This window comes from Salmo salar, chromosome 01 (assembly GCF_965601325.2).
Source record: "Salmo salar chromosome 01, fSalSal1, whole genome shotgun sequence".
NCBI lineage: Eukaryota > Metazoa > Chordata > Actinopteri > Salmoniformes > Salmonidae > Salmo > Salmo salar.
In genome coordinates this window covers 148,464,203-148,479,380 of record NC_138291.1, presented here as the reverse complement: position 1 = coordinate 148,479,380, position 15,178 = coordinate 148,464,203, and the positions used below count along the sequence as shown (strand labels likewise).

The following is a 15,178-nucleotide window of genomic DNA, read 5'->3' as shown; positions in this document are numbered from 1 at the left end:
GCAAATGACCTCCAGCAGGCCACAAATGTGCATGTGTCTGCTCAAACGGTCAGAAACAGACTCCATGAGGGTGGTATGAGGGCCCGACGTCCACAGGTGGGGGTTGTGCTTACAGCCCAACACCGTGCAGGACGTTTGGCATTTGCCAGAGAACACCAAGATTGGCAAATTCACCACTGGTGCCCTGTGCTCTTCACAGATGAAAGCAGGTTCACACTGAGCACGTGACAGAGTCTGGAGACGCCGTGGAGAACGTTCTGCTGCCTGCAACATCTTCCAGCATGACCGGTTTGGCGGTGGGTCAGTCTTGGTGTGGGGTGGCATTTCTTTGGGGGGCCGCACAGCCCTCCATGTGCTCGCCAGAGGTAGCCTGACTGCCATTAGGTACCGAGATGAGATCCTCAGACCCCTTGTGAGACCATATGCTGGTGCGGTTGGCCTTCGGTTCCTCCTAATGCAAGACAATGCTAGACCTCATGTGGCTGGAGTGTGTCAGCAGTTCCTGCAAGAGGAAGGCACTGATGCTATGGACTGGCCCGCCCGTTCCCCAGACCTGAATCCAATTGAGCACATCTGGGACATCATGTCTTGCTCCATCCACCAACGCCACGTTGCACCACAGACTGTCCAGGAGTTGGCGGATGCTGTCCAGGTCTGGGAGGAGATCACTCAGGAGACCATCCGCCACCTCATCAGGAGCATGCCCAGGCGTTGTAGGGAGGTCATACAGGCACGTGGAGGCCACACACACTACTGAGCCTCATTTTGACTTGTTTTAAGGACATTACATCAAAGTTGGATCAGCCTGTAGTGTGGTTTTCCACTTTAATTTTGAGTGTGACTCCAAATCCAGACCTCCATGGGTTGATAAATTGGATTTCCATTGATTATTTGTGTGATTTTGTTGTCAGCACATTCAACTATGTAAAGAAAAAAGTATTTAATAAGATTATTTATTTCATTCAAATCTAGGATGTGTTGTTTAAGTGTTCCCTTTATTTTTTTGAGCAGTATATTTGCATTAAGGACAACCTTTTTTAGAGAATCTTGATTTGAAGTACCATTATTTTAGTACAACCCATTTTTTATATTTTTTTTACTCAGAGCACTTGGGGGCCAAATAGCCCGCTGGCTGAATTTGGCTCACGGGCCACCGGTTGACAACCCCTGACCACCTTCACCCCTTTCCTCAATCCAAGCCCATCTACATTTATTTTTAACAGTTTTATCAAATGACAGTTATGTCTGCACTGGCTTATACCATCAAGGCCTCCATTGCATCACATAGGGCTACAGTTCCATCAACAGGCTATAAATTGTAAACTGAAATTACAGCCACAGAAATAATTTCAGTTTGTGACAAAACAAGCAATTCATAGTGTACAGAATCATTGTACCATTTAAAAATCGCTGTGAAATATCTTTCCAATAACAAAAAATATGGGATGCAGGGAAGGGGGGGGAGTAGGACAGGGTCATAGTGCCTCCCGACCCCTCCTGTCTCAGCCTCCAGTATTTATGCTGCAATAGTTTGTGTCGGTGGGCTAGGGTCAGTCTGTTATATCTGGAGTATTTCTGCTGTCTTATCCGGTGTCCTGTGTGAATTTAAGTGTGCTCCCTCTAATTCTCTCTCCCTCCCCTCCCGGAGGACCTCAGCCCTGGGACCATGCCTCAGGACTACCTGGCCTGATGACTCCTTGCTGTCCCCAATCCACCTGGTCATGCTGCTGCTCCAGTTTCAACTGTTCTGTCTGTGGCTATGGAACCCTGACCCGTTCACTGGACGTGCTACCTTGTCCCGGACCTGCTGTTGTGGACTCTCTACCGCACCTGCTGTCTCTAATTCTGAATGATCGGCTATGAAAAGCCAACTGACATTTACTCCTGAGATGCTGACCTGTTGCACCCTCTACAACCACTGTGATTATTATTATCAGACCCTGCTGGTCATCTATGAACATGTTCTGTTATAATCTCCACCCGGCACAGCCAGAAAAGCACTGGCCACCCCTCAGAGCCTGGTTCCTCTCTAGGTTTCTTCCTAGGTTCCTGCCTTTCTAGGAAGTTTTTCCTAGCCACCGTGCTTCTACATCTGCATTGCTTGCTGTTTGGGGTTTTAGGCTGGGTTTCTGTACAGCACTTTGTGACATCAGCTGATGTAAGAAGGGCTTTACAAATACATTTGATTGATTGATTGTTTGTCTATATTCAGCTTAAGTGTTGTTGCAATTCACCTAGCTTCCACATGGGTGAGACATTCTACATGTAGAACCTTAAACTGATTTGACTATTTAATAACATTACATGGCAAAAATAGTAGCACTGGAAAGTTACATCCTGAGTGAATAAGTATAGGCTTTGAATTACTTTACCCACAGCTACACACTGCAGTTTGAGTTGACCGCTGCGGTGGTGCACATTATAGACTGTTAATTCCCTTCATCTGAACAGCGGAGTGTCAGCAACAATAATGCATGTCTTTTCAGTGCACACACAGTAACAGAGAAAATAAAATACTTGAGAATAAATGTACTTGGGAATAATTTCTTAGCCTAATAAAGAAGCATGTCTGTTCTATGTCATCTCCAAGCCAGCCCCCTTAACCTATATTTCTGAGAATAACCTCCCCATCCTGCCTCTTACCGAGCTGACGTCCCAGATCTTTAGAGTCTTGTCATCAGATGCTGAAACCAGGAGGTTGGAGTCTGAGGACCAGGCAACATCTGAGATCCCCTGCAGATGACAAGTGAAAGGTGAACTTGGTTTGTGCCACACTAGAGGCATATCCATTAAAAAATATATATATAATGGAAGCTTGAACTTACAAGTTTGTGTCCCGATATTGTTTTCTCAAACTTTCCATCGTAAGCGCCCCAAATTTTTATCAGTTTGTCAGCAGCTGTAAAACATATTTCAAGACAGGTTACGTGAGCATTTTCTACTAAAATGTAGTGTTATCATTAGGGATGGGCATTTGAAATATTTTCACTACTAGAATAATGTTCAGTTGTTTTGGATATCCCGATAGCCAAAATACATGCGTTTTTTGTGAAACGTTCTTAAAAACCTGGGCACTTGCTGCACAACTAGGGAAAGACACCAGCCGCTGCCCTTCCCCCACCCTGCTGCAGTAGCAAACAGAGCAGCACTATGTGAGACAGGAGAGAGAGCGAAAGTAGCCATATTTGCACTAGTCAGACAATATTCTTGCTGCCATAGCATGTCATACCATCTGGTTTGTGATGGAATAACCGTTACATACAGCACCTTCAGAAAGTATTCCCACCCCTTGACTTTATCCACATTTGTTGTGTTAAAAAGTAGGATTTACAATGGATTTCATGGGGTTTTTGTCAAGGGGTGTGATACTCTCTGAAGGAACTGTACATGCAAGCACCAATTTCCATCTTACATGCACTGTGCTCCATATATACCCCTCTTTCTTCCTTGTGTTTGGTGAGAAAGCAAACATCAAAAGGATACAGGCAACAAGTATGACAACATTGAATGTATATATTGAACAAAAATATAAAAACACAGGTACACCTTGTGCTGGGGACAACAAAAGGCCACTAAAATGTGCAGTTTATCTTGATTAGATAAGTATTCAACCCAGAGTCAATGCATGTTAGAGTCACCTTTTGCAGCGATTACAGCGATTACAGCAGTCTAAGAGCTTTGCACACCTGGATTGTACAATATTTTAATAACATTATTTTCACAATTCTTCAAGCTTTGTCAAGTTGGTTGTTGATCATTGCTAGACACCAATTTAAGTCTTGCCATAGATTTTAACCCAATTACTTTTTATTAAGGTTATTGTCCTGCTTAAAAGGTGAATTTGTCACCCAATACGTTGGAAAGCAGACTGAACGAGGTTTCCTCTATGATTTTGCCTCTGCTTAGCTCTATTCCGTTACTATTTATCATAAACTCACTAGTCTTTGCCATTGACAAGCATACCCATAACATGATGCAGCCACCACCATGCTTGAAAATATGAAGAGTGGTACTCAATGATGTGTTGTGTTTGCCCCAAACATAACACTTTATATTCAGGTCATAAAGTTAACTTCTTTGCCACACTATTTTGAAGTGCCTTATTACAAACAGGATGCATGTTTTGGAATATTTTTATTCTGTACAGGCTTCTTTCTTGTCACCGTCAATTAGGTTATTTTTTGGGAGTAACTACAATGTTGTGGATCCATCCATAGATTTCTCCTATCACTGCAATTCAACTCTAACAGTTTTAAAATAACCATTGGCCTCAGTGAAATCCCTAAGTGGTTTCCTTCCTCTCCGGCAACTAAGTTAGGAAAAAGGACACCTGTATCTTTGTAGTGACTGGGCGTATTGATACACCATCTAAAGTGTAATTAATAATTTCACCATGCTCAAAGGGATATTCAATGTTTACTTAATTTTACCCATCTACCAATAGGTGCCCTTCTTTGCGAGGCATTGGAATACCTCCTTGGTCTGTGTTTGAAATTCACTGCACGACTGAGGGATTTTGCAGATAATTGTATGTGTGGGGTACAGAGATGAGGTAGTCATTCAAAAATGTTGTTAAACACTATTACTGCACACAGATTGAGTCCATGCAATGTATTATGTGCCTTGTTAAGAACATTTTTACTCCTGACCTTATTTAGGCTTGACATAAGAAAGGAGTTGAATACTTATTGACTCAAGACATTTCAGCTTTTCATTTTTAATTAATTTGTTAACATTTCTAAAAACAAAATCCCACTTTGACATTATGGGTATTGTGTGTAGGCGAGTGACAAATATCAATGTAATAATTTTTTTATTCAGGCTGTAACAATATGTGAAGGGGTGTGAATACTTTCTGAAGGCACTGTATCGCGATATTATATAAACTATAGACTATATTATACAAGTGTCGATTTGCATTTTTAAAAAAGGTAGTGATGCTGGCGCTAGTCGCCCGCAACTGCGACAAAACAATGTTGTTTTTTTTGTTCTCCATCTTTTTAAATAGTTTGCAGGAATTTCCATGAATGATCAAAACTCATTTTCTCATGCTCTCTCGTCTCTCTCGTCTCTCTGCAGCAGACACATAGTGAGCAATATGTTTGGAACATCAAATCGCAATACATAGAATCGTGAGAACTACAATACATATCGGCACCCAAATATTGTAATTAAATCATATCGTCCCTGGCAATTCCCAGCCCTACATCTGGTAGTGCCTGTTTTGACTGCCTCAAATCGATGTAAAGAAGCTAGCTATGCTAACCAGCTAAGTTAGCCAACTAGCAAGGCTAACTGAGGCGGTTTTGCTGCGCTCTCCATCCTTGTCTACAACAACTCCATTCAATTTTAACAACAGCCAACCTGTTGGTTGCTTGTTGTAGTCTACTGTTTCTCATTAAGGTAACTTAATTCCGTAGTTTTAATTCCATTTTGCACAGATTCGAAATATCCCACTTCACTTGCTAGGCTACATATGGAGCCTCTGACTGTAGTGCCGCTTTGATCGCCTGACAACTTGGCTACAGGTGTGAAACGTGTGCAGGCTACACGTGTCGTTTTTATGCAGTCCCCGTCAAACAAAAATGTGAAAGTTTGTTTTATTAAATTAATGCCAAATGTCATGATAGGCTATAGACTTGTATGGAGGACAGACGAAGCATTTTCATTGTTAAAAGGTCTATAATTATTATTATTTTTCAATTAATACTCTCGTAAGTAATGGAATACTAAAGTCCGTTTGGATATTCGATTAGAGATTCTCTTATAGTTTTGTATACTTTTTAGCCCGTAGTTCTGAAAGTATCGTTTGCGAGCCAAAAGCGGTCACCAAATTGCATACTAAATCACATATGTGCAGTTATGTGCACCACGTCATTGTTCACTCTCTGGAACCTGAATTGCTAGGGGGGCGGCCCACGTGGGGGAAAATGGCGCAGCACATCTTCCATAAAAACTGTCGCTTTCAAACTAGGGACTTCATGGCTAATTTAGTTAAGAGTAATTCTGCTCATAGATTACGCATGTACAGTATGAACTACACATCCAGCCCAAAGCAGGAGGTTTAAAGTCGCCCAAGTTCCGGAGCATGTCTAACCGTGCCTTTCTCTAGTTATCATGCAGGAGTGATCAGATCATTTACATTGAAAGACCTTTGCATTTAATTAAATGTTATACATTTTATTCTACAACAACTTGTGCATGCAACGTTACAAGCTTAATAGCAGTATTCAGTAAACCTACTGTTCTAAGCCCACCTAAAGCACTCATCATAAAAACTTACATGAACTGGCGAGCCACTCTCCACTGGGACTGAACTTGACAGACGAAACTGCTTTTGTGTGGCCGGCTAAGGTGAATTTCAAGGTGTAGTTGGGCTTGACTGGTGCCGACTAAATAGGGGAAGTAAACAATTGGAACAGGAAAGCAGTTCAGTTGATCTCTGTAGAAGCATTTAAGGCAATTTTCCTTTAAAAAAAATTATTTTCAGACACCATGTAAATAGCAGAGAGAAACAGGACAATCTGGCTACATGGTATCTTTAAGTATCAAATGACAGGGGTTTCATCAACGCAGGCCCCAGCGAACCAATTGGGTAGTAGCCTATCCATACAAATCCATAGGGGAAAAAATGTGAATGGTAATAAGGCTAGCCATTGTCTTCCGTCAGATGGCGTCATTCTAACGTGACATGCAGTTACCAGGAGCCATACCTGCAGACAGCTGTCCCGCTATCTGGCGACAATGAGGGCAAGCATGAACCCATACCTTACTCTGGCTGGCAGATGCAGATGACGTTTTAGTGGCCTCAGTTTCTGGTTTCTTCTCCTCTGTTGCCATGGTGATAGTGATGGAGCGGGGGGGAGGGGATTGGTTCGTGAAAGCACGTGGGACAACCAGCCTGCAAAAGAGGAGAGCAGAAAGGAATGCCAAGACGTAGCCGACTGAACTCAATTCCATGGTGAAGGAAGTTTCTGATGAGCTCCAACTGGGTTGAGCAAAAACCAGGCTTTGTGGAGCTCAGCTCTGACTACGTCGATTCTCCCAAGGTCAATACCTCTTATGAAACGCTTACCTTATACCCATGTTTGTCCTCTGTAGGTGTGCCTTTGTTTGCTGAAATCAATACTTATTAATAAAACCTTAACCAATTAACCAGACTGTTTCCTTGTTGAGATTCAATTGACACATGCGCATTTGTGCTGAGTTGCCATCTTAGAGGAACAGCAATGAGCAAACAGTTGGTGGTTGTATTTGATAAACGTTTAATGAAAAAGTATGGATTTCAGCAAAGAAAGGCATGCAACTACAGAGGACAGTTGTTTTTTATGTATTGACCTTGGGAAAATCTAGGTCATCGGAGAAAAATTCCACAAAGCCTGGTCTCTGCTAAACTCCGTTGGTGGAGTTAATCAAAAATTTAATTCACCATGGGTCATCACTAGTTACCACAACCGAAGTCAGAAGACCCACCTACTCGACCAATCACAATGAGGGAGTGTGATGATGCATATTACGTTAGAAAAAGCCTAATTTTCGGCCTCCCGGGTGGCACAGTGGTCTAAGGCACTGAATCGCAGTGCTAGCTGTGCCACCAGAGATTCTGGGTTCGAGCCCAGGCTCTGTCGCAGCCGGCCGCGACCGGGAGGTCCTTGGGGAGACGCAAAATTGGCCCAGCGTCGTCCGGGTTAAGGAGGGTTTGGCCGGCAGGGATATCCTTGTCTCATCACGCACTAGCGACTCCTGTGGCGGGCCGGGCGCAGTGCACGCTGACCAGGTCGCCAGGTGTACAGTGTTTCCGCCGACACATTGGTGCGGCTGGCTTCCGGGTTGGATGTGCGCTGTGTCAAGAAGCCGTGCGGCTAGGTTGGGTTGTGTTTCGGAGGACGCATGGCTCTCGACCTTCGCCTCTCCCGAGTCCGTACGGGAGTTGCAGCGATGAGACAAGACTGTAACTACTACCAATTGGATACCACAAAATTGGGGAGAAAAAAAATGGTAAAAAAAATAAAGCTTAATTTTCGAATTGCCATCTATCAAGTTTAAGCTTGTTTACCAATTAAATAAATACATTCGGGAACAAGAATTGGCAACGTCACTAAAATTCATAACATTGAGAAAAGACAAACTTTGTCATTTCTTTTTTAGATAACTAGTAGCTAACTTTTGCTACTCGTCTACAATGAGCTAGCTAGCATAAGGGATTCCATTCCAAGCACAGAGGAGTTATTCTATTTGATAGAGCAACATCGTTAGTTTCCCTACAAGCCTTTCATTCCAACAGTAATATATCATATTCATGATCTTTGGCAGGGAAAAAAAACTCAGATGGGAGAGTAAAAGTCTCCCATTCAATGGTGTTCCGTTTCAAGTTGTGGGCACGAAGACGTATGAACAGTGCCACCAGGGGAAAGAGACAAAAGCCAAAGAGAAATATGCTACTGAAATGAACATTAAGGCAGTACATTCAAAGACGGAGCACTTTTTACAACATTAATTTAATTTTAATCATGTTGAAGTACTACCTAACAATGGAATGTTCTTTAATAAAACTGAAGAACGTGGCACTTTAAAACGGTGTTCTAACTCTGTGGTCACTAAAGATCCCATGGCACTTATTGCAAGAGTATGTAATGATGAGTACCATTTCATATGTAATGCGTATATCAAACTGTATCCCAACCACGTAATACTTACTGTGCATAAAAGTATAATGTATGTAAAGTGTAAGAATAAATGTACAGTTGAAGTTGAAATACACCTTAGCCAAATACATTTAAACTCAATTTTTCACAATTTCACATTTAATCCAAGTAAAAATTCTCTGTTTTAGGTCAGTTAGGATCACCACTTTATTTTAAGAATGTGAAAAGTCAGAATAATAGTGGAGAGAATTATTTATTTCAGCTTTTATTTCATTCATCACATTCCCAGTGGGTCAGAAGTTTACATTCACTCAATTAGTATTTGGTAGCATTGCCTTTAAATTCTTTAACTTGGATCTAAATTGTTGGGTAGCCTTCCACAAGCTTCCCAGAATAAGTTGGGTGATTTGTTCCATTCCTCCTGATAGAGCTGGTGTAACTGAGTCAGGTTTGTAGGCCTCTTTGCTCGCACACACTTTTTCAGTTGTGCCCACACATTTTCAATCGGATAGAGGTCAGGGCTTTGTGATGGCCACTCCAATACCTTGACTTTGTTGTCCTTAAGCCATTTTGCCACAACTTTGGAAGTATGCTTGGGATCATTGTCCATTTGGAAGACCCATTTGCAACTAAACTAACTTCCTGACTGATGTCTTGAGATGTTGCTTCAATATATCCACATCATTTTCCTTCCTCGTGATGCCATTTATTTTGTGAAGTGCACCAGTCCCTCCTGCAGCAAAGCACCCCCACAACATGATGCTGCCACCCCAGTGCTTCACGGTTGGGATGATGTTCTTCGGCTTGCAAGCCTCCCCCTTTTTCCTCCAAACATAACGATGGTCATCATGGCCAAACAGTTCTATTTTTGTTCCATCAGACCAGAGGGCATTTCTCCCAAAAGTACAATCTTTGTCCCCATGTGCAGTTGCAAACCGTAGTCTGGCATTTTTATGGCGGTTTTGGAGCAGTGGCTTCTTCCTTGCTGAGCGGCCTTTCAGGTTATGTCAATATAGGATTTGTTTTACTGTGGATATAGATACTTTTGTACCCGTTTCCTCCAGCATCTTTACAAGGTCCTCTGCTGTTGTTCTGGGATTGATTTACACTTTTCGCACCAAAGTACGTTCTTCTCTAGGAGAGAGAACGCTTCTCCTTCCTGAGCGGTATGACGGCTGCGTGGTCCCATGGTGTTCATACTTGCATACTATTGTTTGTACAGATGAATGTGGTACCTTCGGGCATTTTGAAATCGCTCCCAGGGATGAACCAGACTTGTGGAGGTCTACAATTTATTTTCTGAGGTGTTGGCTGATTTCTTTTGATTTTCCCATGTCAAGCAAAGAGGCACTGAGCGTGAAGGTAGGCCTTGAAATACATCCACAGGTACACCTCCAATTGACTCAAATTATGTCAATTAGCCCATCAGAAGCTTGAAATGCCATGACATCATTTTCTGGAATTTTCCAAGCTGTTTAAAGGCACAGTCAACTTAGTGTATGTAAACTTCTGACCCACTGGAATTGTGATACAGTGAATTATAAGTGAAATAATCTGTAAACAATTGTTGGAAAAATGACTTGTGTCATGCACAAAGTAGATGTCCTAACCGACTAGCCAAAACTATATAGTTTGTTAAGAAATTTGTGGAGTGGTTGAAAAACGAGTTTTAATGACTCCAACCTAAGTGTTCGTAAACTTCTGACTTCAACTGTACATGTAACAAAAAAAACTGAAATGTAAAACAAAGTTTCATTTGTCCTCCGAAGAGGTGGATGGGCCAATAAAATAAACAGCAGGTAAAAAGCTTTGCGTGTCTAGAAAAAAGTGCCATGTAAGTCCAAAAGGTGTACTGCAAGTCTGTCTACTTTAAGTTAAATAAATGCCTATATTAAGTTCCTATGTGCCAAATAAGGTAACAGGGTTGAAGTTTCTTAAAATCTGCCAATTTAATAAATAAATGTTAAACTGTACGTTTTACTTCTGGATTACTAAAATAATCTCCAAAATCATGTATCAATTTGTTTGTCTTCATGCCGTTTTAAAAACAAACGCAGACATTGGAGAAAACCTATTTTCTGTTAACAGAAGTATTATTTTATTATAGCTAACAAATAACCAAATTATTGATGATCACTAGATAAAAGAAATCCATTCAAGTTTCTCAAAATGCATACTACCATGCTCCGAGCACACAAATTGGAACACGGAGGGCACTTCTCCAATGCGTACTCTGTTAGCATGTTTCAAAATATGTACATTGATACAAGCTCCAACAGAAAGTATAAAAAGAAATGACGCAACCATGTAAAAATGACGCATAATCTATTGAAATCAATGGCAGCCATTATTTGCGCAGATCATGAGAAAATACACTTCCGACTTCAGAATGAAATGTTGCCTATTCACATCTCATATGTTGCCTGACTAAAATATTTTATCTTGATATGTTAACAAATACAGTACCAGTCAAAAGTTAGGACACACCTACTCATTCCAGGGTTTTTCTTTATTTTCACATCAACTGGTAAACTCTGATTAACCACCCCAAGATATCCCTGAACAACGTGTATTTGCGCCTCTACTGGATGGAAACTACAAGTGTAATGGCTGTGCTCAATGCAAACCCCCAAACAGGAAAACAGATCCCAATCAAAGGTGTTATCACATGCTCCACTAAGGCAGTTATTTATCTTATAACTTGTCCTTGTGGTAAAAATTATGTGGGTAAAACAAAGCGCGAATTAAAAGTACGTATCTCGGAGCATCATAGTACCATTTGGTGCAAAAACTCGACTTACCCAGTTGCGGCACACTTTTTGGAAGAAAACCACTCGATTTCGTCTCTACGTTATATTGGCATCGAACATGTCACCCTCCCTAGGAGAGGGGGTGACCTCGACAATTTATTGTTAAAACGAGAGGCTGCTTGGATCTTTAATTTAAAGACCCTTGCTTCCTTCGATCTCAACGTAGACTTAGATCTGAAGCCATTCTTGTGATTATTTTGATTTTGCTGTTGTAAATGTTTGTAGGCTTACGTAGCCAAATTGTATCTATGATCGTACGCTATCCATTAATGTATGCTATTTTAATATATGAGAATTAACCAATATATCAGGCCACACCCGGCCATGATTACAGACACCCGTGTGTCTTTTGACACTATATAAATTAGTCATCCCACAGTGTTTGTCATTATACCCTGATGAAGACAGCTTGTCTGTCGAAAAATAAACAAATAAATATTTTTGCATCTGAGCTCCTAGAGTGTGCGGCTCTCTATTTTTTAAAGGATAATATTGAAGACATCAAAACTATGAAATAACACATATGGAATCATGTAGTAACCAAAACAGTGTAAACAAATCAAAATATATTTTATATTTGAGATTCTTCAAAGTAGCCACCCTTTGCCTTGATGACAGCTTTGCACAATCTTGGCATTCTCTCAACCAGCTTCATGAGGTAGTCATCTGGAATGGATTTCAATTAACAGGTGTGCCTTGTTAAAAGTTCATTTGTGGAATTTCTTTCCTTCTTAATGTATTTGAGCCAATCAGTTGTGTTGTGACAAGATAGGGTGGTATACAGAAGATGGTATTTTACCAAATAGGGCCACGTCCATATTATGGCAAGAACAGCTCCAATAAGCAAAGAGAAATGACAGTCCATCATTACTTTAAGACATGAAGGTTAGCCAATATGGAAAATGTCAAGAACTTTTAAAGTTTCTTTAAGTGCAGTCACAAAAACCATCAAACGCTATGATTCAATTGGCTCTCGTGAGGACCACCACAGGAAAGGAAAACCCAGAGTTACCTGTGCTGCAGAGGATACGTTCATTAGTTACAAGCCTCAGAAATTGCAACCCAAATAAATGCTTCAGAGTTCAAGTAACAGACATCTCAACATCAACTGTTCAGAGAAGACTGCATGAATCAGCCCTTCATGGTCAAATTTATGCAAAGAAACCACTACTAAAGGACATCAATAATAAGAAGAGACTTGCTTGGGCCAAGAAACACAAGCTATGGACTTTAGACCGGTGGAAATCTATCATTTGATCCGATTTGAGATTTTTGGTTCCAACCGCCAAGTCTTTGTGAGATGCAGAGTAGGTGAACGGATGATCTCTGCATCAACCCAATTGAGATGGTTTGGGATGAGTTGGACCACAGAGTGAAGGAAAAGCAGCCAATAAGTGCTCAGCATATGTGGGAACTCCTTCAAGACTGTTGGAAAAGCATTCCAGATGAAGCTGGTTGAGAGAATGTATAGTCTATTCTTGCCATTGTCCTGGCTGGAAGAAGATTGACGCGTGAGGTAATACAGCAGGGGGAGTGCGAGTGTTTCTCAAATGTATTGTTTTATGCATTCTTCACACTCATCCTCACAAGAACATACTCAAGAAACATGGTCGGAGAATGCACTCGGAGCATGAGAACAAAGATAGAATAATAAGACAGCTATTTCACTGGATGGTATAAATGTGAAGCATTGAACTACGTTTTGTATTCTTTTTTATGGCTTTTCCACTCACTAGCAAATATGGTAGATGGAAAATGGTATGGAAGATGGAAAGAGATGGGTTTGGGCGACATTATGCCAATCTTCTCATGAATTAAATATTTAATCTCAATACACTTTTCTGTTTCCAAAACTAGAATCTGTTATGAACAGGTTGAACTACGTTTTGTAGACTGTTTATTTATTTTTTATGGCGTTGTTTAGAAAGTGCAAAAAGGCAAAATGGGGTTATTGCACACGCGCACTTCACATAGTAGGCGTTCCCTAACGCAAATATGCAAATTATGCTAGGACACGCCAACAGGATCTCGCTAGCTCGTGCTTGGTCTACCCACTATGACTAATTTGTTCCCATTGGAAACGACAGGCTGTGGAATCTTTTGGTTAAGTTATACAAAATATTTGAGCATGTGGAGCACGGTAGCATGCATATTGAGAAACACCCCATGTCCCTCGTCTGCATACACTCCCTCATCTGATTGGTCGTTTCCCACGAACCGTAAACCGGAATACGCATCGTCACACTCCAGCTGATTGGTCGAGTAGGCGGGCATTCTGACTGTGGTAACTAGTGACGATGATGGAGTTGAGTTTCGTCAGTTTATCGATGACTATACTGTCAGGGGAAACGTAAGGATAAGAAATTGTATAGGTACAACGCAAGACACTACCCTTTAGTTTGTAGATGAATATAACAATGTTGGATACGATTTTGAACCCTAGGTATAATTTTGTTAGTAACGTAGCGACTGGTAAATTACCCCCACACTGGCTTCCTACCCAGTCATGGATGGCACAGCTAAGTAACGTTAGCTAGGTAGAGCCGAGTAGTTAAGTAATAATGACGTTCGTTTGTCTGGAGAAAGAGAGGAGATACTATGTTACCTGGCTGGCCAGCTAGCTAACAGCCATTGATAGATATGAACCTCATTAACCGCAGTTGTGGAAGTACCGCAGATGGGCCTGTTTCTTTTCTAGCTACGATAGCTAACACTGTTGTTCGCGAATACTAACGTAGTGTGCATCATGTTGGTGATAATAGCTAGTTATGGTTTTAATCCAGGTAGTTATTGTATGAATCCTATCCTTCAAAATAAAGTTAACTATGTTACACACATGGCCTTACTCTCTTGTTTGGCTAGCTTCTCACTGCACATGCAAATTGCAAGCTCTACTAGTTACCAGGCTAACTAGCTGACGTTACTCCATTCAAACAATAAAATCAGGGATACTCACGGTAAGGCCCAATGTTAAAATGTATTTGCTCGGCCGACTTTCTTCCTTTGGGAAGAAATCTTATCAATTACACGAATGTGTTTAGCCTATAAATACGATGAATGTATTTTCGCCCTAATTGAGCACGAATAAAAAATCTAGGGCCAGTTCGTTTCAGTTTAGGTCTCAGGCGGGGAATGTGGCAGTGTAGAAGACGCACATTGCGCATGTGTGCTTAGACAGTGCATACGGCAAGCGAGGAGGGACGATTTGACTGGTTCTGATTGGAGTCACGTTTGTAAACTTTAGGTTTTGGACTGATAAACCTAATTACACATGTCAAGACACATCAACAATACAGACGTGTATGAATAGTTATACAAACTTAAACACATAGTTATTATCACTATGTGCAGTGGAGGGTAGCTCGAAAGAGAGGGCACGGGCTGAGCAGAATCAGGGACAGGAATGAGTGTGCTCAAGACAGACCGATCGAGTGATTATAAGGCTGGGGTGTCCTAGACCAACCTGCCAGGTAGGAGTGCAGAGCCGGAGAAGCCCTGCCCTGAGAGGTTTTGGTTCTCTGTAAAACACAGCAGACAGAACCAGGAGAAACCGCGGGGGGAAGGTGTCAGCACTCCTCTCTGTTTCCTTTTCATGTTTACAGGTGAATATAAAGTTAAAAAGATTTGTGAAATATCCATAATACATGGTAAAGTCATCCATCCATGGCATACATTGCTAACTTAAGATAAAGCCATTCTAGCTGTTTATTTGTATTGCACATT

At 41.3% G+C, this 15,178-nt stretch overlaps 1 protein-coding gene across 1 annotated transcript in view; it reads right to left on the bottom strand.

Annotated features, from left to right (window-relative positions):
- Nucleotides 1-14,638, bottom strand: part of LOC106565418 (WD repeat-containing protein 5) — a 33,888-nt gene extending 19,250 nt beyond the window's left edge. Inside the window, exons 1-5 of the mRNA XM_014132533.3 lie at nucleotides 14,412-14,638; nucleotides 6,769-6,901; nucleotides 6,284-6,392; nucleotides 2,826-2,899; nucleotides 2,644-2,733 (exon numbers count right to left, since the gene is read on the bottom strand). Of these exons, the coding sequence (XP_013988008.1) occupies nucleotides 2,644-2,733; nucleotides 2,826-2,899; nucleotides 6,284-6,392; nucleotides 6,769-6,840 (345 nt within the window). The 5' untranslated portion in view covers nucleotides 6,841-6,901; nucleotides 14,412-14,638. The remainder of the gene's footprint in view (nucleotides 1-2,643; nucleotides 2,734-2,825; nucleotides 2,900-6,283; nucleotides 6,393-6,768; nucleotides 6,902-14,411) is intronic.
- Nucleotides 14,639-15,178: the final 540 nt, after the last annotated feature.